We start from the raw sequence: 27,680 nt of genomic DNA, 5'->3' as shown, positions 1-27,680 counted from the left end.
CACACACACAAAGCCTACTCTCATTACAAAATTCGACATTCCCTTCCCAGAATACGTGAAATACGATGATTGCGGAACAGGTAAATATCTGCTAAACAGTGACACAGAGCGTGTCCTGCAGAAGAACGAAAAAGTGGAGTCTGACAAGAAGCAACTATAGTATATTTACATAAAAAACCTCCCCTCCTACTCACCAGTTTACAAAGCTCATTCACAATCAACATATCCCCAAAATATTTTCGAAAACTGTAGCTTAGGAAACGACAGATAAACAATAACATAACAAGCCAGTGTTGTCAGCAGAATGTAGCGTAAGGGGCAGTCAAACGGATAAAGAGACAGTCGGAAAAAAGGAAGTAAACTGTTTATTATTTCAAACGTAACCACCATATTTATTAATACATTTAGACCACTATTAGAAAAGACGGCCAGTACCTTCATAGGAAAATGTTTGCCGTTGCCAGTGGAACCCTGATTGTCCTTAAGCGTGCATCTATTTGTCAGTGCAAATAGACAGCCACCAGTGGGGTGAAATCCGGACTGTACGGAGGATGTGTAACGGCTTCCCAGCGAAACGACTGCAGATTAGTCGAAACAACCTTGGCAGTATGGGGGCCGCTGTAGGGTGATCAAATATGGCCACAGTAAACAGGTTCAAATGGATGTAGGTTGCTGTACTTACGTAGAGCTGAAGGGGCTTGCACAGAATACACTAGCGTGCAGAGATACAGGAACCCACTCTTCGGACTGAAGACCACCACCAGCACAACAAATAAAAACTAATACAAAATAAGGAAACTGTCGAAGCTAATAGAGAAGAGATAAAAAGAGAACAAAATGTGAAAGCTTAAAGATCTAAAAATTTGGGAAATTAAGGTAACAATTACAATTTTTAAATTTTCGAACACTCTCATTTTGCACCTCTATATTTTTTTTTCTTTTACTCGCCTTTCATTTTCTTAGCCAATGTTTCAGCTGCCGGCCGCGGTGGCCGTGCGGTTCTAGGCGATGCAGTCCGGAACCGCGGGACTGCTGCGGTCGCAGGTTCGAATCCTGCCTCGGGCATGGATGTGTGTGATGTCCTTAGGTTAGGTAGGTTTAAGTAGTTCTAAGTTCTAGGGGGACTGATGACCTAAGATGTTGAGTCCCATAGCGTTCAGAGCCATTTTTTTGAATGTTTCAGCTGAAGCGGAAAAATATCTTCTTCATTCAACACTTTTCAGAACACTATAAGTAAGATCTCAATTCTTCTTCGACTATTTAATCCGTGAAGCGGGCTACTGATAGATACCAAGGCGACAAATATCATGGGATACCTCCTAACACAATGTCGGATCTCCTTTTTCCCTGCTTAGTTGGAAACCCTCTGCAGAAATATTGAGCCTTGCTGCCTCGATAGGTGTCTATAAACTGCGAAAGTGTGGCCGTTGCAGGATTTTGTGCTTGAATTGACCTCTCGATTATGTCACATAAATGTTCAATGGGTTTCATGTCGGTCTCAGTGATCAATCATTCGCTCGAATTGTCCAGAATGTTCTTCAAACCTCTCGCGTCATGAATAAAAATCCCTTCGTTGTTTGGGGATATGAGTTCCACGAATGGTGCAATGATCGGTTCATTTGAACCAGAGGACCAAGTCCCCCATGAAGCCACCATCACTGGCACAGCGCCTTGTTGACTACTTGGGTCCATAGCTTTGTGGGGTCTGCCGCCTTACTCGAACCCTATCATCAGTTCTTACCAAATGAAACGTACGCCCCCTGTAGCGGAGTGGTCAGTGCGGTGGAATGTCAATCCCAAGGGCCCGGGTTCGATCCCCGGCTGGGTCGGAGATTTTCTCCACTCAGAGACTGGGTGTTGTGTTGTCCTAATCATCACCATTTCATCCCAACCAAGTGCAGGTCGCTGAAGTGGCGTCAAATCAGAAGACTTGCACCTGGCGTACGGTCTACCCGACGGGAAGACCTCGTCACACGACATTTACATTTTACCAAATGTTCTAAAACATACGTTCGTAGTACATCCCACATTGATTTCTGTGGTTATTTCACGAAGTGTTGTTTGTTTCTTAGCACTGACAACGCTACGCAAACCCTCCTGCTCTCGGTCGGTAAGTGAAGGCCGTTGAACACTGCGTTGTACGTGGCAAGAGGTACTGCCTGAAACTTGGTACTCTCGGCACACTTCCGGTGGATCTCGGAATATGGAATTCCCTAACTATAATCGAAGTCGAATGTCCTATGGGTCTATTTCCAATTACTATTCCGCGTTCATAGTCTTTTATTCCCGTCGTGCAGTCGTAATCACGTCAGATGCCTGTACCTAAGAAACGCCTGAGTACAAACAGCTGCGCCAGTGCACTGCTCTTTTATTCTCTGCCTACTGATATTCTCGCCTTCTTTTTGCACCTCGCTGTATAGTACTGTTTTCTTTTCACTGAGATTTATAAACTTGATTACAAAGGAATCTTAAATTCCTAATTTTTTTGTCTGTTCATCTCTAATGGAAATTATTCTCAAGTCGGTACAGGTTTAAAAAAACGTGTCGACGAAGACATGATTAGAGACAAAGCACATGTTCGTACTGGGGAAGGGTGGAATATGTAGACAGCCGTGTCCTACTCAACGGAACCACCCCAGCTTTTGCCTTATTCGATTTAGGAAAATCACGGCAACCATTAGTTGGGATGTCCTTACACAGGCCTGCACCATCGTCCCGTCGACTGCCGTGCCCTCGAGAGGTGCAGACGAGGGAGGTGGCGCGGTGTTACGACACTGGATTCACATTCTGGAGTAAATCAGTTGAAAACCCTGTCTAATTATCCAAATTCAGGTTTTCTGAGATTCCCGTAAATCATTTAATGCGAATTCTGGGAAGGTTCTTTTGCGAGGTCCTTCCCTATCCTTACACCAATCCTAGTTTGTTCTAAGCCTACAACGATTTCGACGCCGACGGAACGTTAAACTCCAAGCGCCATTTCCTCTTCTGGGAGAACTGAACCCTCTGTCGATTAATAAACAAAGCTAAAAGTGAAAGTGAAAAGGAAAGTGTGGGCGGTTTAAGAAATAAACTATTGGCATATATATTCCTATCTGTTGCTGTGGGTGACAAGTAGGTTAACAGCTTTACGACTGAAACGAGATCCAAGTCGGAACAGTAGCCTGTGACAAAAACGACGAAAGAAGACTCATGACAAGGATTCTTTGGAAGAACGGGGATCTTCATAAAAGTGTCGTTTACTTTCCTCTTTATTTCTGCGACTTTATTTCTCCAACAGTTGGTTTCAATTACCCTCAACACAAATACGAGCAACTTCTTCGATGCCTTCGTTATCAGCTTCTTCAATTTTTATGTAATTAGTAAACACTAGTTTAGAGCCCGGATGGATCAATAAAAAACTTTGGCTGAATTTCAACTGCAGGCTCCGGTGGCCGTGCGGTTCTAGGCACTACAGTCCGAAACCGCACGACTGCTACGGTCGCAGGTTCGAATCCTGCCTCGGGTGATGTCCTTAGGTTAGTTAGGTTTAACTAGTTCTAAGTTCTAGGGGACTGATGACCTCAGATGTTAAGTCCCATAGTGCTCAGAGCCATTTGATTTTAGAACCCGCTTCGTCGCTCGCCTAGACAGTGTGCTTTGCACAGATTCTTTTGTTTCTCTTTCATCGAATTTTTATGTTGTTCACTAATTAAAACATCTTTTATACTTTTCAGGCTAATTAAGGCCGTAGAAGCATGGTCTTTTCCGAATGTATTTCTGGCCAAAAAGCGATTCTGGTAGCTGGAACTGGAGACCTTTGTTAAATTTGTCTTTGGGTTCTTGTGGTGATATTTTCAAATGGTTCAAATGGCCCTAAGCACTATGGGACTTAACATCTGAGGTTATCAGACCCCTAGACTTAGAACTAGTTAAACCTGATTAACCTAAGGACATTACAAATATCCATGCCCGAGGCAGGATTCAAACCTGCGACCGTAGCAGCAGCGCGGTTCCGGACTGAAGCGCCTAGAACCGCTCGGCCACAGTGGCCAGCAGTGATATTTTCATAAAAACTTTTACGCCTTAAAACATGTTCATTTAGATGTGAAATACAAATTCTTATATACGTATTTAGTTTCAAGTATACTTTAATATATGAAGTATTTTATAAAAATTTTTGTCCCCACGTTAGGGATAGAATTACCAAAAAAACACTGGAACACGTATTTTTTTTATTTCCAACAGAGAAGCCAAATACAAATTTTCAAGGATCTACTTTCAAAAATGCTTTCGTAATGAAATATTTTCATAATAACATTTCATTCCCTATTTCAACCCTTATGAGTTGAATTTCCAAGACCAATTATCAACAGATTTTTATATTTGTAACTCAGAAGTGAAATACCAAGTCAAGTCAAATACCTTGATGTAGCTTTAAAAATGCTTTAGCAGATCTTTAACAATGATTTATCTTCAAAAAACTTCATCCACTATTTCACCTGCTAAAGATTAAATTTCCAAAAATATTGAAACACGTATTTATTTATTTCTGACCGACAAACAAATACCAATTTTCATACATATAGCTTCAAATCTGCCTTAATAGCGACATATTTTCAAAAAAATTTCGTCCCCTATTTCATCCCTCAGGGTTGGGATTTCGAAAAATACGTTCTTCCGCGCCACTTTCAGTATAAGATCAACACCCCCTCCAAATTTGAAGTTCCTATCTTTATCAGTTTGGCCTAGGCGATGATGAGTTAACAGTAAGGACTTTTCCTGTTGCATGTATCGTTTCGTCTTATTATTTCTTTTTAGGGCTATATTCTTTCTTGTTTCCGTACAGATGCTATTAACTCTGGTACTTGTAAAGATGTAAATGTTGTAATTCAAGTGCACAAAGAGCTTAAACATTCAGATATCCTATGGATATGGAAAAAAATGCAGAATCAAACTTGGGGTACGAGTGTCGACAGAATATTGGATGTAATCTTTCTAGTGATCCTGTAGAGAGAAAACATGCAATTGCAGTTTGAAGCGGCAGCAGAAGCCAGTTGTAAAGGTGAATGTGTGCGGAAAACAGTGCGGTATATTTCAGCAGATGACATGTGGGAAAATGGAAAACAACACCTGAGTACATTTGAGGTGGAGAGGAGCATTCTGCATGCATTTCCACTATCGCATGTGAGCGAAAGTAGCAACGCGATCAGTCGTGGGCACTTTCCCATTTGACGTAATGGATGCTCTCGTGGTTCCATAATTCAACTTCAGATCGCCGCGTAAGATATCACCGGCACCATTACTCCTGCGAATGGAAAATATCACCGGAACGGGAGTGCACTCTGCTGCAGAGAGAGAGTTCCAGCGCCACGCATACGGGGAAATACTCCACGCGTCTGAGAACCAGAGCCCATATCGTACCGACAGAATGTAATAAAATTTCATAAGAGGTCATGTTGCACTTGTGAACGACAAATCTCCAACCACATTCGATGCGGACGGCTAGAGATGGAACTCCAATGTTAAGTTATTGTTCGACAGCTGAATACAGTATTTTCTAGTGGTAAGGACGCTTGCTTACAATCATTCAATTGTAGTGCATGAAGCACTTGTGATATACCCAACTTTTTACACGGCTGGAAGTAAGTCTCAGTTATTGTAGCCTCTTAACAAATTGCGCCAATTCATCTACTATCTCCGCATATGCCAGGGCATCGAAAACGTTTTATTTGCGGTTTTGCAGTTTTTTCCACGAAAACACTGTTCTTATTTAACGGCCAGTTCATACACACTTCATAACAGGAGGAAAAAGTGGCTGGGTTGGAAGAAGGTGCGAAAATGGACAGTGGCGCTGTTGAAAGAAACAGCTATGTATTTGTCTGAAATGACTTAGAAGTATCAGGGAAAGGTACAGCGAGAATGCCTTCACGAAGGTTTGAACCTCATTTCTAGCGACAATGGATCCAGTTGCAAACAGTGTCCTCCCTTCACGGTTACTACGAAATAACAAACAACTAACAGAAAGCGACAGTTCGAACTAGTTTTGTAATTACTAGGGCCGGCCGCTGTGACTGAGCGGTTCTAGGCGCTTCAGTCTGGAACCGCGCGACCTCTACGGTCGCAGGTTCGAATCCTTCCTCGGGCATGGATGTGTGTGATGTCTCTACGTTAGTTAGGTTTAAGTAGTTCTAAGTTCTAGGGGCCTGATGACCTCAGATGTTAAGTCCCATAATGCTCAGAGCCATTTGAACAGTTTTTAGAAAGTTCCTGGGTCCGGAAGACCCCTGTTATGAATCCAGGTACTAAACTGGGAAGATTAGGGACGTAAAACCCTGTCTTACATGTAACCAGGTCACCATCGTATCTTCGATACCGTGTTTCTGTCTCATCTTTTTGTTTCTGATAGGTAGTCAGTGTTGTCGAACTTTTATTACTATCTTGTGATAAATTTCGACCCAAGAAAAATAGCTCTTCCATCGAGTCCCTCGTAATCTGAGAGAAACATCTGCTATAACGGATAGACGGTAACAGAAGGTTGGAGTTTGACGTGATGTCAATATTGACATTACTAGCCAGATTTCCGCTGGAGTGCCATTTCACAAGAATCGAAGAACGCTCCGTCTGTTACAGTTATATTCTTATATTCAGCGTTGTTTCGGAGTGTTATAAACTGAAGTTTGTTTGAAGAGAAATGTCGCAGGGGAAACAACGAACTCGTTCTGAATTTAAAGTATCGGACGTGTTTTATCTCTATGACCCTATTTGCGAGGAATGATTTCGCCTCCAGACTGAAACGTGCTGGACCCGTCGCTTCGACGAAGCGTGAGAAATAAACTGTTCTGCCAGTGCAACAGCTCTCGGGACCAGTTATCAGATCGTGGGCGCACGTAAACACAGCTGTTAGCACCCGCAGTTACTGCCGCTTTCAGCAATCGTCACAGAAATACCAACCAACCCATAATTCTCGGGAAATTCTATTCCTGCCTAACGCCCATCGTTTTGAGGATTACCACAAAACTTATCTGCCGTTGACGATCTGCAGCTCACGGAAATTTGTCTGTTAAGCCCTCGTGTCAGTCACGGCACACTTCCTTTTTTTATAGGCAACCACTATTTTCTCGAAATAGGAGGCGACGGATAAGAATCTGTTTCAAACTGAAATTGCGGCTCACGAAAGAACGGTGACAGAAGACAAAAACATTGATATTATCTTCTAAACGGGAATAAGTGAAATAAACACAGAAGCCCCACAGATGAAATCGAGAATATGGAAGACTGCTAGAATGGAGATGAAGCTTTACACAACACTCGTCAGATGGTGGAAATGCAGCACGGAGGCTATCCATTAAAAGCAATAAGGAATTTTCTGATTGTCTGAGGCCTGACATGATTTTTAGGTTAAAAATGTCACAAGTGTTCTAAATCCCAATTCGCCTTGTAATTTCAGTTTCATTCCTAACAAACATATCTGAAATATAATTATTCCGACAGATTATTGTCCTTTGCATTTCGATTCGGTTACATGAGAGAAGTATTGTTGTACATGTATTTGCCCACCCGGCTAGCCGCGCAGTCTAACGCGCTGCTTCACGAGCGGGAATATGTGCCGGTCCCCGGCACGAATCCGCCCGGCGGATTAGTGTCGACGTCTAGTGTGCCGGCCAGTCTGTGATGATGATGATGATGATACTGATGATGACTGGTTTGTGGAGCGCTCAACTGCGCGGACTTCGGCGCCCGCACAATGTCCCAATTTTTTCACAGTCCAATCTAGTCACCATCCTGAATCATGATGATGATGAAATGATGAGGGCAACACGAACACCCAGTCCCCAGGGCAGCCAGTCTGTGGATGGTTTTTAAGGCGGTTTTCCATCTATCTCAGCGATAAACATTTGGGGCTACACTCGTCTGGTATGAGGTGTTCTCGGCGGGGGGGGGGGGGGGGGGAGGGGGGGGAAGGATGGATCCACTTCCGGCCGAACCGCACAATAACCCTGGGTTCGGGGTGGGGCTGCGGTGGGGTGGGTGAACTGTTGTGTGCTGTGGCCTGTTGTGGGGTTGTTTGAGCCACTGAGGGCTACGGCTGGACGAAGCCTCTCCGTCGTTTCTAGGTCCCCAGTTTAATACACGATACACAAAGCAGTATTTTCCTTAGATAAAGAAACGTGCATTCGTGAATGTCCGACTAGCTCGCACTGCACTGAGACAGTCGTCTTTTAAAGTAGTGAGCTACTACATTTGTCAGTCGTCCAACCATGTCACGTACGGAAAATCAAATGGTTCGGGGCACTATGGGACTTAACATCTGAGGTCATCAGTCCCTTAGAACTTAGAACTACTTAAACCTAACTAACCTAAGGACATCACACACATCCATGCCCGAGGCAGGATTCAAACCTGCGACAATAGCGGTCGCGCGGTTCCAAACTGAAGCTCCTAGAACTGCTCGGCCATACCAGCTGGCGGTGTATGAAGTACACTATCAAATACTGTACGGTAATTTTCAACACCGTCTGCAAGCTACAGTACATCATTACTCTTCCACTTCAAAGAAGTCAGTTAGCTTTCTTTGACGGATCATACTACGTAGTTCCTTTAGTGCTTATTGTTTTATGCTCATTAGGTGCAACAACTCAGTCGGTTCGGCCATTTTGTCGCTCCATCCCCTTAAACACATTACCTATATTATGCAATATCTCACGTGTACTGGGAACATCATCTAAACTTCCTTCTTCAGCTTCGTTATCATCATTCTCGACTGCTTCGTTACTCTCATTTCCAACAACAACAATAATGTCATTGTCTTCTATACCTCCGAAATCGGTTCTTCGTTGTCATCAGCTATCCAACGGTTGAAGTCTTCAAGGCCAATATTGCACTGCGCAACGTCACATGCAGAATGATTGTCACTGCTGTTGAAATCTGTGTTGCTACAGCTCTCATCTGTTGCATCTTCTTCAATGGAACACTTGGGTCAGCAATTCCTAATAGTGGTTGAGGCGATGATTTGCCACGCCTGGTCTACTGGATATGGAACACTCTTCAGATTTACAGATTTCAAGAACATTTCCATTTCCTCTCGGAATTTACTATTTGATTGAGCAGTTTACGGCGATACTGAATTTTAAAAGCTGGTGATGCTCCGATCAAGAGGCTGAATTAATGCTATCCCATGTTTGGACAGAAACAAAGTTTTTATTTTTCCATCTACTGACTGCAATACATCAGGAGATGGATCAGCTGGGCAGCGTGATCTACGATTAGCAGAGCTTTTTACCGCAACTTAAGTGACTGTAGGTGCTTTCTCACTGACGAAACAAAGCCTTCTTGAAACCAGTTGGTGAAAATGTCATAGATCAGCCAAGAATCCCTTGAATGCTTGTAATGAGCTGTAACGATGCCATTTATACATACTTGTAAAAACAAAGGTTTTTAGTTTTACCTTTCTCGCAACTTAAGTGACTGTAGGTGCTTTCTCACTGACGAAACAAAGTCTTCTTCAAACCAGTTGGTGAAAATGTCACAGGTCACCCAAGAATCCTTTCAATGCTTGTAATGAGCTGCAACGATGACATTTTTACATACTTGAAGCATCTGAGGCTTTTAGTTTTACATGTCCAAATAGGTTTCAGCTTACGGCTGCCCGATTTATTTGAGGCGGAGGGGAGGGTTTTCTGTCATTTCCAAACCCGTCTTATTCACAGATTATTTGTATTAGGTATTTTTTGAGATGATGACTAAAGTAGTATGACAACCAAGTTTTATTTTGTGTAGTTGGCTATTTCGTAACTTGTTCTATCCACTCTCGCTTTCAGTGGCAAAACTCTCGCACACAATAAGTGGCTGACGATGAATCATCGCTAACTCTGTACACAGGATGAAAAATGTGTCTTACATCGATGTGAACTGTTCTAGCCATTCGGAGTCTCCAAAATGTCGATACTTAACAAGATTTCACTAATGACTCTATTACACTTTTCCCTCTCAATGAACATTATCTATGTCGGTATAATAAAACAGTGCAATAAGTATTAACCAGCATGGATAAGACTTTTAAATACATCATCTTGAACAAATTTCTGTTTCTTTTTCCCTTAAGATAACATTAAAGTCACAACGTCATTATATTTCATGTTCATTAATAGTATTACGAAAGTTCAGATAACCTTACTTCATCGCACTGACGCCGTAATCTGGACACTGGTTTACAAATACTCTTGTGTAAAACAACTGACATTTTTTAAACTGGCATGTCATTGGGCTAGTAAAATCAATTTAATCCTGCCATGTAACACCGACAGCTAAAATTGGTTTCCGATATACGATGAACGTCTCTCAAAAATTACAGCGCAAGTAAACGTGGTGACATGTACAGCATCAACGTAGATGAGGTCCGAAGTTTACCACGCGTCCACAATAAAACTGCATGATGAATGCTATGTTATGGTACATTTACCAACAAATGTAAAATTAGAGAAATTCATATAAATCCTTTCTTTTTTGTTTGCATACACACTGTTTGCGAATTACAATCGCATTTACTATGGTCAACTGTGGAACGATGGACGGAGCTTCCTATTTATAACATCTAACCTACGATAGCTGTAAAGAGTGATCGAAAACTTCCCGTTCTAGGGCGTTCCTGCAGCGTATATGAACGTAGTGCGACTCCGATGCATATATAGAAGCATCAATATGTAAGCAAGGGATTAATAAGGCATTCCTGCCTTTCCGAAGTGCATGCGGTCAGTGTGGATGCGTGAACTATGAAGACCTTACTACCGAAAGCGTCCAAACGGGACCAACGTGCTATTATTCTTTACTTTGCTGCCAAAGTACAAACACCGGTGGACATCCACCGGAGAATGAGGTTATGGAATGACGCGCCAAGTTCACGGTAACGCACGTTACCCTTCCGCAAATGTCGTAACGCAGAAGTTACGCCAACTTAAGTGGGACACACTCGAACACCCGCCCTAAAATCACGATCACTCCCCATGGGATTATCACGTCTTCAGTTCCTTAAAAAAGGCTTTGAACGGACTTTTTGACGCTGCAGGACACTGTTTTCAAAGGAGTATTTTCAGCCTCGTGCAAGGGTGAGAAGATTGGGTCAACGCTCACGGCGATATTACTTGATTGCTGTACCGATTCTTGACTGTTCTGTTTTCAAACGACGACTTTTTGACCGCCCTTTGTAGTTAGCAGTCGGTGACAGGTAAGAGTTGGTACTCAGAGATGCTTCGTGTATCGGCGCCTCACTTTATCTGGTAACACATCATTTCACTTTGTAACTACGTTGCTTCTATCTTAGTTTTTAGATGACTACGTTTTGTCAGTGTACACTACTGTATATAGTTAAGAGCATTTGCTCTGAAGATGGTCTTGTAGACTGAAAGTGGTTATCCGAATTCGTTGTGATCCAGACTTGTTAAAACAGTAGTTTATGATCGCTGTGGTTCCTCAACGACATCAAAAACTATCATCTAACGTAATTACTATGGCATAAATACCCAGAGTAATGTATGTCCGACAGAATTTTACACAGATAACACGATATCACCACAGGGTAAACGATGACCATTGTTAAGACTGAACCTCTGTAAGTGTGATTCCAGTAAATAGCCGAGTTTTTCGCAGAGGAACTCTACAGATGAAACTTCCTGGCGGATTGAAACTGTGTACTGGACCGAGACTCGAACTCGGGACCTTTGACTTCAAGTTCAAGTCTAGGTCCGGCACACAGTTTTAATCCGCCAGAAAGTTTCATAGCAGCGCACACTCCGCTGCAGTGAAAATTTCACTCTGGAAACATTCCCCAGGCTGTAGCAAAGCCATGTCTCCGCAATATCCTTCCTTCCAGGAGTGCTAGTTCTGCAAGTTTCGCAGGAGAGCTTCTGTGAAGTTTGGAAGGTAGGAGAAGAGGTATTGCCGGAAGTACAGCATTGAGGACGGGTCGTGAGTCGCGCTTTGGTATGGTAGTTCAGTTGGTTCGCCGGCACGGTAGCTCAGCGTGTTCGGTCGGAGGGTTAGCTGCCCTCTGTAATAAAAAAAAATTAAAAAAAAACTTAGTTAATGAATCAACGGTGAACTTCAACAAGCGTCATAGGACGTCCACCCCGAAACAATACAACGATAAATAACGAACAAAATCAGATCAACAAAACGAAAAAATTTTAAAAAATTTGGTAGAGCACTTGCTCGCGGAAGGCAAATGTCCCAAGTTCGAGTCTCGGTCCGGCACACAGATTTCAATCCGCTACGAAGTTTTATATCAGCGCACAGTACGCTGTAGAGTGAAAATTTCATTCTGGAACTCTACGGATATCAATCACTGAGGTACATATGAAAAAAATACAGTCGAGTCGGAACTGTTCGTTCCACACATTGTCGGTTACTGAAATGACATGCTTGCTAGTGTCAACTGTTATGGGTAAATATCGAAATAAAAATACTTTTCATTACAAATTAACAATATAAAATTAAGCATACGCTCATAAAATATTCCGCACAGATCTCCGACCAGCGTGTTCAAGAACCAGGGCTTGTTCAAAACTAAAAACACATTATTCTCTTCATGGTAACTCCTGCCTAGTAATGGCCTCTCCACTTTAGTGACAAATGCAGTACAAATGCAGTGTAGACAGCTCAATACTAACGAGGTATATACAGTAGTAACTCTTCCAAGCAGCTGTGCCAGTCTCTTTAAAATTCACATACATTCGGATAAAGTTCAAATAAGTGTCCGTCTCGCAAAAGAAATAGAAGACTATAACAAACACACACATCAAATACTTGAACTGTTATTCAAAAACAGGTATAGAATTAAACTGTTAAGAGGTGTAAGCTTAAGAAACCAGCACAGTGGTTGCCTTTGGCTTGTCACTGATTACTTTGAGCCGTTGTATGTACCTTGGGATGCTCCTTAACTGGTACCAGCACGCGGACGGTCACTTTGATTGGCTTCTCTTTGATGATGTCAGCGAATCGGCGTTCCTCGTTGTTGTTTCGGTTGTTTGTGGTAGCGCTGCCATTGGCTGACAGAGGTCGCGCTCCGCTGGTCACCCGTTCTAGTTCTGAAACAAATAAGAGGCACCTCTTCAGACATTCTGCAGCTCAGAGGAAAGTACATACATATACTGAAGAGGGTAGGGAACAAAATCAAAGAGTTATCAGTCTTGGGATGGTGCAACAAAACAGAAAATCATGTTAATACCATTTTATGAAAAAATAATTCCTTAAATCACTTTTTTTATTTTACGAAGACTTGTTTCGACTGAAATAGACCACCATTTGACCTAAAATACTATAGAAGTTGGCAGCAAACAAAGATGATTTAGTTTCTTCCGAAATTATTAAAACATGATTACGGTTATCTCCTGATGACAAAATGCCACCTCTCTGTATTGTAATAAGATTTCTAGCAATTTGTGCATAGGTAGATACAAATAGCCCGACAACAAGCGCGCATCGAAGAGTATCAGTAAAACCATCAACGAATGAATTTAAGGCGAAAGTTTTCCATCCTCTGATATAAAGTCTATGTTTGTGGGTTAGAAAAGAAATATGTTATTGATGTAAATAATATCTTCGTCTAACATTTTCGAACTGTATAGACTGCATCGTCTATTTGAAGCTGTGCACGGAGATGTGAGTAAAGCTGGGAGTCAAAGAGAGCCAATCTTGTGAACATCCAATGATTCGTGTTTCAGATTATCACTTTTTCCATCGATAACACACCTCTGAATTTTCCTTACCGTAGAAAGTTCGTTAAGATTACACAACGCTCAGGACATACCGCTTTATACTTGTCAAGGTAGTTCATGTCTAAATGCTTCTTTCAGTGCAATATTTGTGCGATGGAAACTTGAAAATTGCCTAGCCTGAGACGGCAGCATAGCCTTGCTCAGTCCCATCAGTGCTTGGGTATATCCCCTACATTTTTTGCGCCAGCAATAAACCAGTCAAAGACATAATACTATGCGCCTCTCACTGTAAGCAGAGAACAAGGCGGTCCTCGGTTGGAGCTTGATCGCCCAACACCTGAGTAGTCGCCTCCAAGACGCGGTTCACCGCATTATCTTCTCGACTCTTCAGCAGCACCCAGTTTTCAACAAATACGAAAGCTAAGTCATCACCATCATCATCTTCATCATCATCATCATCCGGCGGAATGTCCTGACCGACTACAGCTCACACACTTTCACTGAAGTCCTTAGCGATTGAGCAGAACTGACCTTTACCCCACAGTCGGTTTGGACTCTCAATTAACATGACGCCAGTGTGACGACGATATCTGCAGCATATGCAGCCTGGCGTTGGTCCGTGACAAGCGCCAGAACTGGTCCTTAGCGCAACACCAACGTTAGCAGTAGAGTTTTAGACCACGTCCCTTATAATACAGTCCAGAATTAGGTCACGTATCTGATACTACAATACTGTTTGCTGCATATCGAATACTAAAATACGAACTATCACGATCAGAGATCGGCATATAATACCTGCACAGGAAGGAATACACATCGTAACTATCTTTGACATTAATAATTATTTATTTTTATGAGGTTCAATTTACATACTAAATGACTAGTAATGAAAATAAGCCCCTGACGAACCACTAATTACAACCAAGATTGCGTCACATACATATCTAAAGAGAATATATTGAGAAGCAATTTAAGTGTGGCTAATATTTGATTTAGTTCGACGATGACCATACCTTGTATAAAAAACGGAAGAACTCGCCAACCTACAAATGAATATAAGTTCGTACACAATCTGATGAAACATTTAGCTTCAAAATATTTATAAAAAATCATTATTTTTCAAGAATTTATAGCTGACTGGAAAACATAGAGCGCCGAGTAAACACAATGCATCTTAGATAATATCAAAATTGTTCTGTTCGGATAAAATCCAAATATTAAATGCATAAACTGAGTCTCAGATCGAAATTCTGAAACAGCTTTAATTCTCACTATTGGCCTACTGATGTTAACATCACATTTGGATTTTTATAACACTGAAAGACATATGAAACGTGGAAAGTCTAGTTCAAAAGACAATCAATTTTAAATTATAGCTTTGGTTTTACGGATATCAACAACCACCGAAATAAAATTCTTTAAATTGTTATAAGCAAAAGCTCTACATTACATTTTATAGTCACTGGTCTTTACGAAGAAGTGGAGGTGCTGTATTAGAACCACCAACACAAGCTTCATATATGAAATAAATTTAAACGATTATTAGTGTCCTTGTTTAAGAAATTAAAATGCGAAAGATATCTTGACTTTGGAGCAAGTGCGACATGTTTTGACACACGGAACGAAAGAGGGAGACTCTGATGAGATGTAAGAGCCAGACTCTCCTTTTGTTGTGGTGTGGCGCAAAGTCAGCACTTAAGATGCTGCTTAGGAAATTTTGAGAAATATGCGGAACAAAAAATTTGAATAATTTATTTATTGGCGACTCCATGGAGAGCTGTGTGCACAACGACCATATATGTTAAATTAAAAGGAAGGTCAGCGTTGGCCGTAATATTGATGGTTTATTGATAGAAAAATCTAGTTTCAATTACAAAGTGTTCTCTTCAGTGCTGTGGTGTACAAAATAAACTCATAGACACTGGTATCAACTTATCAGTAACCAAAACTGAGAAGCGATCGTTTCTCAGTTTTGGTTACTGATAACTTGATACCAGTGTCTATGAGTTTATTTTGTACACCACAGCACTGAAGAGAACACTTTGTGATTGAAACTCGATTTTTCTATCAATAAACCATCAATATTACGGCCAACGCTGACCTTCCCATTAATTTGAATAATTTATGAAGATTATTGAAACCAACCACCGGATTTATATTTATGGTAAGTAAACCCATCATACAAGTTCATGAAAAACTGAGACTGCGAGCCTGGGTATACTAATTACTTAGTTTCAACTTCCGTCAGATCATCAAGAACATAGTTAAGTATGATGAATGTGTTTGTTCTCTTGAACCGAAACGGGAACACACGTCAGGTTTGATGGCACACGCTACTTCCAGTCGAGAATGTGAGCAGTGTTTATAGTCTACAGTACAGTATGAATCTTTCGCTTTTCAGTGGAGAGTGTGTGCTGATGTGGAACTTCATAGAAGGTTCTAACTGTGAGCCCACTGGGACTCGAACTCGAAACCCTTATCGACTGAGATATCCAGGCATGCCTGAGAATCCACCACCCTCAGAGCTGCTGCGATCTAAGTGTCAGTCGCTGTGTTAGGTGAAGGTTTTAGGTCGCCATCTTCAGGATCTGGCCGAACCGTCATTCTTTGAGTATAGGCGGGCAGTGACTCAGTTGGCCTATTCAACGCCCGAAGGCGTTAGCAAAACATCATTGACACAACAAACATTTATTGGTCGAAAATACAAAGTTGTCATCATTCACAGCTTGCAGCGCCAGTGGCGGGCTGAAGTGGGGCTCGACACCCCACGCCGCATCGGTGGCGTTTACTCGACCCTTTCTAGGGAAACGAATGTCACAGTTTTCGAAGTAATTTAGATACCTTTTAGCGCGCTATAAACTCAGGTCCACTGGTAGAGTAGTGGCTAGCGTCGCGGCCTGTCATTACTTTTTTTTTTTTTTTGCGTCCCCTACTTGAAACCTGATTATTGCTCTTATTTTATTTTATTGCTTCTTTTTAATTTATCTAGCCGCGCCCACAGAAAATTACTACACGAACGTTTTTTATTAAGTTAGGGGATACAAGGGCGTTATATTCATTGTTAAATTACAACTGGATTGCACAATAAGCGCCATACTTTTATTACGTAAGTATGGAAATTTCAGGGGTTAGAATCTCTTTAAATTCTCATATTCTTATGTTCCATTGTTATTTCAATTCTTGATTCTCATATTTAATTCTTATGTTTACTCTTCAGGAAGATTTGATGCATTGCCTTGGAGGTCAGAGAACGCAGAAATATTGGAAACACAGAAATTCCGAACACGACGAGTACCGTGCGAGGGCAGGTTTGTTCAAAAAAATGTTCAAATTTGTGTGAAACCTTATGGGACTTAACTGCGAAGGTCACCAGTCCCTAAGCTTACACACTACTTAACCTAAATTATCCTAAGGACAAATACACTCACACATCCATGCCCGAGTGAGGACTCGAACCTCCGCCGGGACCAGCCGTACAGTCCATGACTGCAGCGCCTTGGATCGCTCGGCTAATCCCGCGCGGCTGGCAGGTTTGAAACAGCGACTTTTCTTCGGCAAAGAAGCATCATTAACATTGCTGAAGATTTCATATGCTGGTAATAATTTCGCGGCACACAATGCATAATGGAACACTTTTCCAAAAACTGGTGGTTGCAGCTGATCTACAGGAATCTCACCGTAAACAATTCCGGATAACTTTTCCATTTATTTATTTTTTAATTTATTTACTAGTCATACAATTAGTAGACAAATAATGACAATGTTATTTCAATATGCACTTGAAAACATTCGTGTGGTAATCTTCTACAAGCTTGGATAGAAAAATGGAAAGCAAAAATAAAAATAAAAGTAACCATCGCGTTTCGAACACTAGGCGCAGAAGTGTGAAACTGCAACATTAACCACTGTGCTACCGCTTCGCTTGAACTATTGCCCTTAGAAAGACACGTAAAGGTACCTAGAAAACTCTGGCCGTCGTTTCCTCAGAAATGGACTAAAATCTATTGATAAACCGAGACACATATTCGTTAATTCTCATCTCTCTTACACTGAGCGAAGTTTCTGGGAAATCGAGTTATGGCATATGTCGTGTTCTTGTCATCGTCTAGCGACGTCACGGGTCACTGGCTGCAGCTCGACCCGAACTGTCTGCGTTGCGTCAGACACTACAGGTAAGGGGAGTGGGTAACCAGGACGTTCTCGTTGACATCAAGAACAACGCCGAAGTAAATACCCATTGGCAAGGCACAGAGTCTGCGAAGTCAAGCTGCGACACACTGCACACTGGCCTCCGACAGATGTAAGGGATGCAGCATCAAAGTAATATCTCTAGAAGAGGGGGGTGGGAGGGGGGAAGGGGCAGTGGTCACTGAACGCCCATCCGATCTCGATTGTCGATTGCTCCCTGGACCCGCTGGTTAGACCACCAGGAGACCTGTTGGCCATTGTCGCTCACAGTTCCCCATCAATCTTGACTTCAAAGACAGCACTGCTGCTACCTGTGGCAATGTCAACCTGGTAGGACTTGCTGTTCCATTAGAGACCGAAGAGGATCTTGAAGAGCACAGGACAGACAAATATAGGTCCAGCTTCCAGGATGGACAGCTGCGAACAGCGTACCAGCAGATCGAGCCACTGGATAGCTGTAATATTTGTGTATGAACTGTCCCACGCGCATTGCTAAGGCGAGTCGCCGATGACATCCCGTGGCTTACTTTCCGTGACCAGTCAGCTTTCTGGAGGCTTCAGCTGTAGCTGAAAGGTGCCTCAACTTTCCCTTTCAGAAACAGTGGTGGACGTGTTCTGTAGCACAAGTTCTCTGCTGACTGTTCTTACGTCCAACTTACGCCTTGTTACTCCACTCTGCATAGTCAACACAATGACGACATCCCTCTTCCCCTATGAAGTCATTCTGCTGTCAGTCAGTTCTCACGGTGTGTAGCAATTAACTCTGTGTTGCGGCCGTATTACATCCAACATCAGCGATCCTTCCTTGTTGGTTTTCCGCCTCGCTGTTGCGTACCGACCCGCTTTGGTCGCGTCTTCCGTTACTAGGGGAAGACTTCTTCAAGTTTACTCAGTTGCCAATCCCATCATTTTGGGCCGATTCCGAGCTACGCTTTTGCTAGTACCTATCTCCTACCTTCTAAACCCGCAGTTCTCCTGACTATGCTGTGGGATTAGCACACGTTTTTCAAGGCTGCGTACGGATAGCTTGACACATTTTATTTTCTGTCCATTACTCTGAAGACGAAGAAAAGATTCTAAGACACAGCAAATGAATGCAGCTAAACCCAATCATCGTTCGAAGGCTGTTACTGTCAGAAAATAAGGTTTTGGCGACGGTTGCGTGTCATCGTTTCCTTCAGCTGTCTATGCAGCAGACCGAGTACTGTAACAACAAAACTCATCAAAAATGAACGCAAAATGCATATATTGACAAAAGCAGGTGAAAATTCGCTTGACACATTCGTGAGACACTCCACTCCTTCCAATCTGATTATGTAAGCGTAGGCCAATAGTTTAAATTCAAAGAAATATTATCGACGGCTACTGAAATAACAAATAAATTAATAAGAGATGGTATTGATCCCCAAAGGTACACAAGACGGATCAGAACACTATTGCAGAAACAACGCAAAAAATATGATAAATTTAAAAGAACGCAAAAAACATGACATTTGTGAAGTTTTACAGAAGCTCAAAATTTAGAGCGAACCTAAACGCGAAATGGTTTTAAAAGCTTCCTCAACATAACTCTGTCTCGAAATCTGGCGGAAAACCCGAACAGATTCTGGTTGTATATAAAGTACAGCAGTGGCAAGACGCTTTCGGTACATTCACTGCACGATAATAATGGTTATGTTATTGATGACAATGAAACTAAAGGAGAGTTACTGAACACTGTTTTCCGAAATTCCTTTTCAGAAGTGGACGGAGTAAATATACCAGAGGCCACGCGGAGTGGTTGCACAGTTTGAGGCGCCATGTCACGGATTGCGCGGCCGCTCCCGCTGGAGGTTCGAGTCCTCCCTCGGGCATGGGTGTTTGTATGTTGTTCTTAGCATAAGTTAGTTTAAGTAGTGTTTAAGTATAGGGCCCGAGGACCTCAGCAGTTTGGTCCCTTAGGAATTCACACAAATACATCAGAACTGGAATCAAGAACAGCTGCCAACACGAGTAACTTAGAAGTAGATATCGTCGGTGTAGCGAAGCAGCTTAAAACACTTAAGAAAGGTAACTTCCGGTCAAGATTGTATAACAGTCAGGTTTCTTTGAGAGTATGCTGATACAATAGCTCCATACTTAGCAATCATATGCAACCATTCCCTCGTAGAAAGAGCCATACCCAAAGTCTAGAAAGCTGCAGAAGTTTCACCAATACTGAAGAAAGAAAGTGGGAGCAATCCGCTGAATTAGGGATCCATATCACTAACGTCGATTTGCGGTAGAAGAAAACAAGTTATGGCAAATTGCCAACACGGATTCTGGAAATATTGTTATAGTGAAACAAAACTAGCTCATTACTAGAATGCTAGGGACAGGGTATGTCAAATTGATAAATTGATTCCGTATTTTCAGAAAGCTTTTGACACCGTTCCTCACAAGCGACTTCTAATTAAATGTCGGGCGCGTGAAGTAACGTCTCAGTCTGAGCAGCCGTCAGAGATTGTTTGCAGATGATGCGTCTTAGACTAAAGACTCAATGAAACTGGTACACCCGTCTAACATAGTGTAGGGCCCCCGCGAGCACACAGAAGTACCGCAACACGACGTGGCATGGACTTGACAAATGTCTGAAGCAGTGCTGGACGGAACTGACACAGCGAATCCTGCAGGGCTGTCCATAAATGCGTAAGAGTACGAGGGAGTGGAGGCCCCTTCTAAACAGCACTTTACAAGGCATCCCAGATTTGCTCAAGAATATTAATGTCTGGGGAGTTTGGTGGCCAGCGGATATGTTAAAACTCAGAAGAGAGTTCCTGAAGCCTCTATGTAGCAATTCTGGACGTGTGGGGTGTCGCACTGTCCTGCTGGAATGCCCAAGTCAATCGGAATGCACAATAGACATTAATGAATACACATGGCCAAACAAGATGCTTACGCACGCGTCACCTATCGGAGTCGTATCTAGACGTATCGGGAGCCCCATTTCACTCCATCTGCACACACCCCACATCATTATAGAGCCGCCACAACTATGAACAGTCCCCTGCTGACATGCAGGGTCCATGGATTCATGAGGTTGTTTCCATACACAAATAAGTCCATTTGCTGGATACAATCGGAAACGAGACTCGTACGACCAGGAAACTTGTTTCCAGTTACCAACAGTTGAATGTCGGTGTCAATGGGCCCAGGCGAGGAGTAAAGCTTTGTGTCGTGCAGTCATCAAGTTTACACGAGTGAGCCTTCGGTTCGTAAAGCCCAAATCACAGATGTTTCGTCGAACGGTTTGCATGCTGACAGTTGTTTATGGCCCAGCATTGAAATCAACAGCAGTTTGTGCAAGTGTTGCACTTCTGTACCGTTGAAATATCCTCTTCAGTCGTCGTTGGTAACGTTCTTGTAGCGATGGCGGAGGTTTGATCTTTTACCGGATACCTGGTATTCACGGCACACTCGTGAAATGGTCGTACGGGAAAATCCCCATTTCATCGATACCTCGAAGATGCTATGTCCCATCGCTCATGCGTAGACTCTAACACCACGTTCAGACTCACTTCAATCTTGATAACCTGGCATTGTAGCATTAGTAACTGATCTAACAACTGCGCTAGACTCTTGTTTCCCTATATAGGCGTTACTGATCGCAGCGCCGTAAACTGCCTGTTTACATATCTCTGTATCTGAATACGCATGCCTATACCAGTTCCTTTTGTGCTTCAGTGAATAAAGTCATCAGATGATCAAAACACAATGCAGAACGCATTAAACAAAATATCTGTATGGTTCAAAAAGGGGCAATTGACTCTAAATCATAAAAAGTGTGAAGTCATTCATATGAGCTGAAAAGAACCCGCTAAATTTCAGTTACACGATAAATCACACAAATATAAAGGTTGTAAATTCATCTAAATAATTAGGGAATAACTTAAACTGGAACGAACCCAAAGACTGCGATTTATTGGCAGAGTACTTCGAAAATTTATTTGGTTTACTAAAGAGACTGCCTACTCCTGGAGCATTGCTGTACAGTGTGGGATCCGCATCTAAACAGGATCGACGGAGGACATAGAAAAACTTCAGAGAAGTGAAGCTCGTTTTGTATTATAGCGATAGGGGGGGGGGGGGGGGGGGAGGGGAGAGTTCGACACAGATATGGTACACGAATTCGGGGAGCAATTATTAAAATAAAGGCATCTTTCACTGCGGCAGGACCTTCTCATGGAATTTGAATCACCAACTTTCCCTATAAGTGTAAAAATATTCTTTCAGCACCCACCTACGTGGTGAGAAATGATCAGCATAATAAACTAAGAGAAATCAGACATCGTACGAAAAGATGAAGTATTCGTTTTTCCCTTTCAAGGGTGGAACGTTGGATAAGTAGCTTACAGGTGGTTCAATGAACCCTCTGCCAGCCACTTAATTGGGAATTGCAGAGTAACCATGTAGATGTAGATGTATGGTAACCTCCACGGCAGCGGTCGCAAGTTCGAGAAAGAGAGACCACGCGCAAGCCACACGGAAAGTGCCGCACTTTATTCTGGTGGCGCAAGAGGGAAGTGGCGCACTGTATTCCGGTGGCGTGCGGCGGCCTCAGCAGATGCGGCGGGAGGGCGGCAAAGCGAAAGTGCAGCGAGGGTCACCGGCTCCAGTAACGGGAATAATTAGGGACGCGAGCCGGCGCGGCTGGCCTAAGCCCGGCGTTCCGTCGGATTACGGCAGCGTGCACTCCGCGTGACCGCTCCTAATGAGGGGCAACCCGCGCAGCACTCTGCCACGCCACCCGAGGCAGCTGCGATGCCTCTCTCATGTCCGGATTGCCTCTCGTAGTTTTATAACTCTGCCAAAAATTATAATTCTGCTTACTGCCGTGTCCAACGACACAGTGCATCATTTCTGGCTCTTGGAACCATAAGCTTTACTTGCACGATTCACACTGCACAAGGAGACCAGAAGGGAATCAGATTTCCGTATTTTTTAAGACACAAGAGGCGCGGCTGGTGTTTTCGATACTAGAGAAGGCTGCGACATTTATGGATCGAGACTAATCTAGAACTCAGGCTACGTTACAGATTAGTCTATCACTACAACCAGGATTTCAGAACGCTCGAGGAGGGGAGGGTGGGAGGGGGAGCAATATGACGTTCTACCCAAACGTTTACATACGGTATCTCCTTTCCGTTTCATAAGCTACCACTAAATAACATCAAAGCTAACTCTAAGATAAAATCTAATGTTGTGATCTTCAGTCCGAAGAGTTGTTTGATGCAGCTCTCCATTTTACTCTATCCTGTGTGAAGTTCTTCATCTCTGAATAACTATTGCAACCTACATCTTTCTGAATCTGCTTACAGTATCCATCTCTTGGTCTACCTCTACGGTTTTTAGCCCCCCAAATACTTCACTGGTGATCCCTCAATGTCTCACAATGTGTCCGATCAACCGATCCATTCTTCTGATTAATTTGTGCCAAAAATTTCTTGTCTCCCCAATTCTGTTCAGTACTTTCTCGTTGGTTACGTGATCGACCCATCTAATCTTCAGCATTCTTCTGTATCATTACATTTCGAAAGCTTCTATTCTCTTTCAATCCAAACAGTTTATCGTCTACGTTTCACTTCTACACATGCCTACACTCCAGAGAAATACCTTCAGAAAAGACACCCTAACAAATCTATATTCGATGTCAACAGATTTCGCTTCTTCAGAAATGTCTTTCTTGCCATTGCCAGTCTACATTTTATATCCTCTCTGCTTCGGCCATCATAAGTTACTTTGATGCCAAAATAGCAAAACTCAACTACTACTTTAAGTGTCTCCTTTCCTAACCTGATTCCCTTAGCATTATCTGATTTAATTCAACTGCATTCTATTATCCTTGTTTTGCTTTTATAGATATTCATCTTATACCCTCTTTTAAAAACACTCTCCATGCAGTTCTATGCTCTTCCAAGTCCTTTGCTATCTCTGACAGAATCATACTGTCGTCCGCAAACCTCAAAGTTTTATTTACTTTCCCTGAATTTTAATTCGTACTCCAAATTTTTCTTGGGCTTCATTTACTGCCTGTTCAATGTACAGATAGAATAACGTCGGGGATTGGCTACAATCCTGTCTCATTCCCATCTCAACTGCCGCTTCCCTTTCATGCCCCTCGACGCTTATAACTGCCGTCTGGTTTTTGTGCAAGTTGTTAATAGCCTTTCGCTCCCTGTATTTTGCTCCTGCCACCTTCATAATTTAAAAGAGTATTCCAGGCAACATGGTCAAAAGTTTTCTATAAGTCTACAAATGCTATAAATCTAGGTTTGTTTGTGCTTAACCTATCTTCTAAGATAATACGGTCAGTGTTACCTCGAGCGTTATTTATCCTAAAATGTCATATTTCCCGACAGTTTACCACAGAAAATTACGTAAACACTAAAAGAGGCGTTTTGGAGAGATCTTTAACGCGGTGTATGCTAGCTTCGCTGCATGCTTAACGCTTTGGGTATTTTCGTTTCTAAACGTCAGACGTTCAATGTTTTGCGCGCTCAAACTGCGGTTCGCGTGATGCAACAGTGTTGTTTCTTTGACGTCATGGATCTTGGGCTGTGATTGGCTGAGATGAACAACGCGAGCAACTGCCATGGTAATTTACGCACCTTATTTGTCGCGCTTATAGTTGTGCATTACGAAAATATGCACTAAAATTGATATAGCGCACACAACCATGCCGCTGCATTGTACATTGCTCTGTTACAAATGCATGTTTACTCTTGCCTGGATTTACACATCTTTTGCTCTTGATTCATGTACATGGTTTTATCTTGGCGCACCAAGCTCGCCGGCCGCTGTGACCGAGCTGTTCTAGGTGCTTCGGTCCGGAACCACGCGGCTGCTACGGTCGCAGGTTCGAATCCTGCCTCGGACATGGGTGTGTGTGATGTCCTTAGGTTAGTTATGTTTAAGTAGTTCTAAGTCTAGGGGGCTGATGACCTCAGATGTTAAGTCCCATAGTGCTTAGAGCCATTTGAACCATTTGCACCAAGCTCCTCCAGTTTCATTTTAACTGCATATCCCAAAATTTTACCTGATAAATCGCACACTGAATTCATATTGTGTTGTTTCCGAACTCGTGATATGCTGCTGTTATTCGCAAGAAAGCAAAACGCACTAAAGTCATGCATAGTACACTCAGAAAAAGAAATATTTCACGGACGAGATACACTTCACGCTCTTCTGCCTCTAATCACACGTGAAATTCTCGCTAGGTGATGGTACGTATGTTACCGTACAGTAGCGCACTCTGGCGAGACATTTTCAAACTTCTTTCTAAAACACTATCAAACCAATACTACTAAACGTTGATTAATGACACGTCAAAGCATAAGAGAAATATACAGAGGGAAGGATTCGACATCAAAATTTCACCGTTTCTGGTGATTCTCTTTTGACGTAAACAGCAGAACTTGAAAATTGTGTACAGGTTGGTAGGACACCCTTAGACTGGAGCACAAGAGCTTTCGGGGCGGGCAAAAGAGCTGTATTTCCAGGAAGCCACGTTTCCAAGACTCTGCTGCATAGAGCTAAGCAGCATTTCAAGGTGCAGCCTCAAGACCAACTACTACCTCTTCGACGAACACCGTTTAATATCCCACACCAAAAAGAGTTGACCAGCATTATTTAAATCCGTGTCGGTAATATGCGTAATGCGTTCTAATAATTTTAACTCATTGTAAATTATTAAGAAATTTAGAGTAATATATGTTTTGGGGCGATTCCGCCTCAGAGCCTTTCATCACGAGCCGCACCTGGTACACCTTGAGTCAAAAAGAACTTTAAAACTTTGGAATTATAGTGAAATTTATTGAGATAACTTACAGAATTGGCGGATGTCTTATTTTGTAGCAAACAACCTTCAAGTTTCACATAAAAGTCAGGTGGCATTTTAGTTCGATATGACCATCATTTGTGATACGATAAACATCCCACAGGTAGTCAAATTCTTTCCACACTCGGTGCAGCGAAGGGGGCGTAACTTGTGCGACGACAGCGTAGACTAGATTCTTTAGTCAGCTAAATTCTTTGATAGTGGAGGAATGTTCACACTGGCCTTTAATGAAAACTCAGAGAAAAGAAATCCAGTGGTGTCAAGTCTGTGGAGCAAGGCGGTTATGCGATTGACGCTTCGTGACCAATCTAGCGACCTCGGAAGGGATAATCGAGGATACCTCGAACTTCCGTGAGGAAATGAGGTGGTGCTCCGTCTTGCTGGTAGTAAAACAACCCACCTCTGTCATCTTTATCAGTCTGTGGAAATAAAAAGTTTCCAAGCATATCCAGACGCACAATACCAGTAGCAGTTTTCTCCATGAGGAAGAAAGGGCCTTACGTTTTCAGTTTGATAAGGGCACAAAAGACATTAACTTTGGGGGTGTCACGAACTTGTTCCACGGATGCGTGTAAATTTTCACTGCCCCATACTCTGCATTGTCCACCATGCCACTGATATCGAATTTTGATGCGTCGCTCAAGATTGATGTGTTGAGAATGTTCGTCGTCCCCTATCCGTTGCAATATTTCCGCACAGAATTCTCCACGAGCAACCTTATCTGCATCACTAATGTGCTGTGCCACTGTAAATCTGGTTTCAAGTGCAGACGTCTACGCAATTTTCGCCAAACAGTCATTTGTGGAATACCTGTCTCGCGAGACCCACGTCGCGTCGATTTTTGTGAACAGTGGCAAAGCTCTCACTAATATGTTCGATATAATCATCAACACGAGGGCGAACTGTTGATTTATCATGTCGCAGTGAACAACCCGTCTCAACAAAGTTCCTATGTGAAAGTAAACTGTAGGCCAGCTTGGAGGTTCTTTAATGAATTCATTGCGAAATCTATGCCGAGAGTTTCTGCAGGATTCGTTTCATGAAACCAAAACACACAAAGAGCACGCTTCGCAACAGGAAAATAGTGATTTTGACTATGCACTACGGTGGCGCTGCTGTTGGTGGAATGGGATACTGGTGCAGTACGTGAATCAAACTTGAGACAGTTTGTTACAAAACGGCACATCTAAAAGCTCTGTAAGTTATCTCAATAAATTTCTAATTCATACCCAACTCGTAAAGTCTTTTTGACTCACCCTGTACTTAAGTTACGTGAAGTTCAGATCTCAAACATCAATACCTCAAGGCACTTCGATGGAACTCTCAAAAATTCTCTACAAAATCTACTTTCAATTTTTCCGAACATTTTCAGTACCCTTTTTGCAGTGGACTGCGTGGCTCTGTGATGGAATGCTCGCCTACTAAGTATGGAAGACTGGGTTTGAGTCCCAGCCATGCTAAGTTTTTAAAGAAAGGCGCATGTTTTACGAGAATTTCAATGCAGAGTGAAGTACATAAAGTTGAAGAATTTCTTTGAAATAATTATTTTATACATTAAACAATCTTTATTAACAATATCTTATAAAAGATCGGCAATTTAGAATCTATATTTGGAATGAAAACTGGATTTTTGTGTGTGATATGTAAAACATACGTGTGTGTGTGTGTGTGTGTGTGTGTGTGTGTGTGTGTGTGTGTGTGTGTTTGGGTGTATTCCACACCTACACCTAAACCCATGGACCGATTTCAACCAAACGTGGTATACAGTTCCCTTACCGTCAGGCAACAATCGGTGTCAGGGTAAGAACCAGTCACCAATCGCCGGCCGGTGTGGCCGTGCGGTTCTAGGCGCTTCAATCAGGTACCGCGTGACCGCTACGGTCGCAGGTTCGAATCCTGCCTCGGGCACGGATGTGTGTGATGTCCTTAGGTTAGTTAGGTTTAAGTAG

General features: G+C 42.5%; 1 protein-coding gene across 1 annotated transcript in view; it reads right to left on the bottom strand.

Moving 5' to 3' along the window:
- The window catches only part of LOC124803244 (KH domain-containing, RNA-binding, signal transduction-associated protein 3-like), a 618,276-nt gene that overhangs the window by 297,562 nt on the left and 293,034 nt on the right, over positions 1–27,680 (bottom strand). Inside the window, exon 3 of the mRNA XM_047264425.1 lies at positions 12,895–13,058. Within this exon, the coding sequence (XP_047120381.1) occupies positions 12,895–13,058 (164 nt within the window). The remainder of the gene's footprint in view (positions 1–12,894; positions 13,059–27,680) is intronic.

This window comes from Schistocerca piceifrons, chromosome 6, assembly GCF_021461385.2.
Source record: "Schistocerca piceifrons isolate TAMUIC-IGC-003096 chromosome 6, iqSchPice1.1, whole genome shotgun sequence".
In the NCBI taxonomy this organism is placed as follows: Eukaryota; Metazoa; Arthropoda; class Insecta; order Orthoptera; family Acrididae; genus Schistocerca; species Schistocerca piceifrons.
The sequence above is the reverse complement of the archived record's forward strand: the minus strand, read 5'-3'. Positions and strand labels throughout refer to the sequence as shown.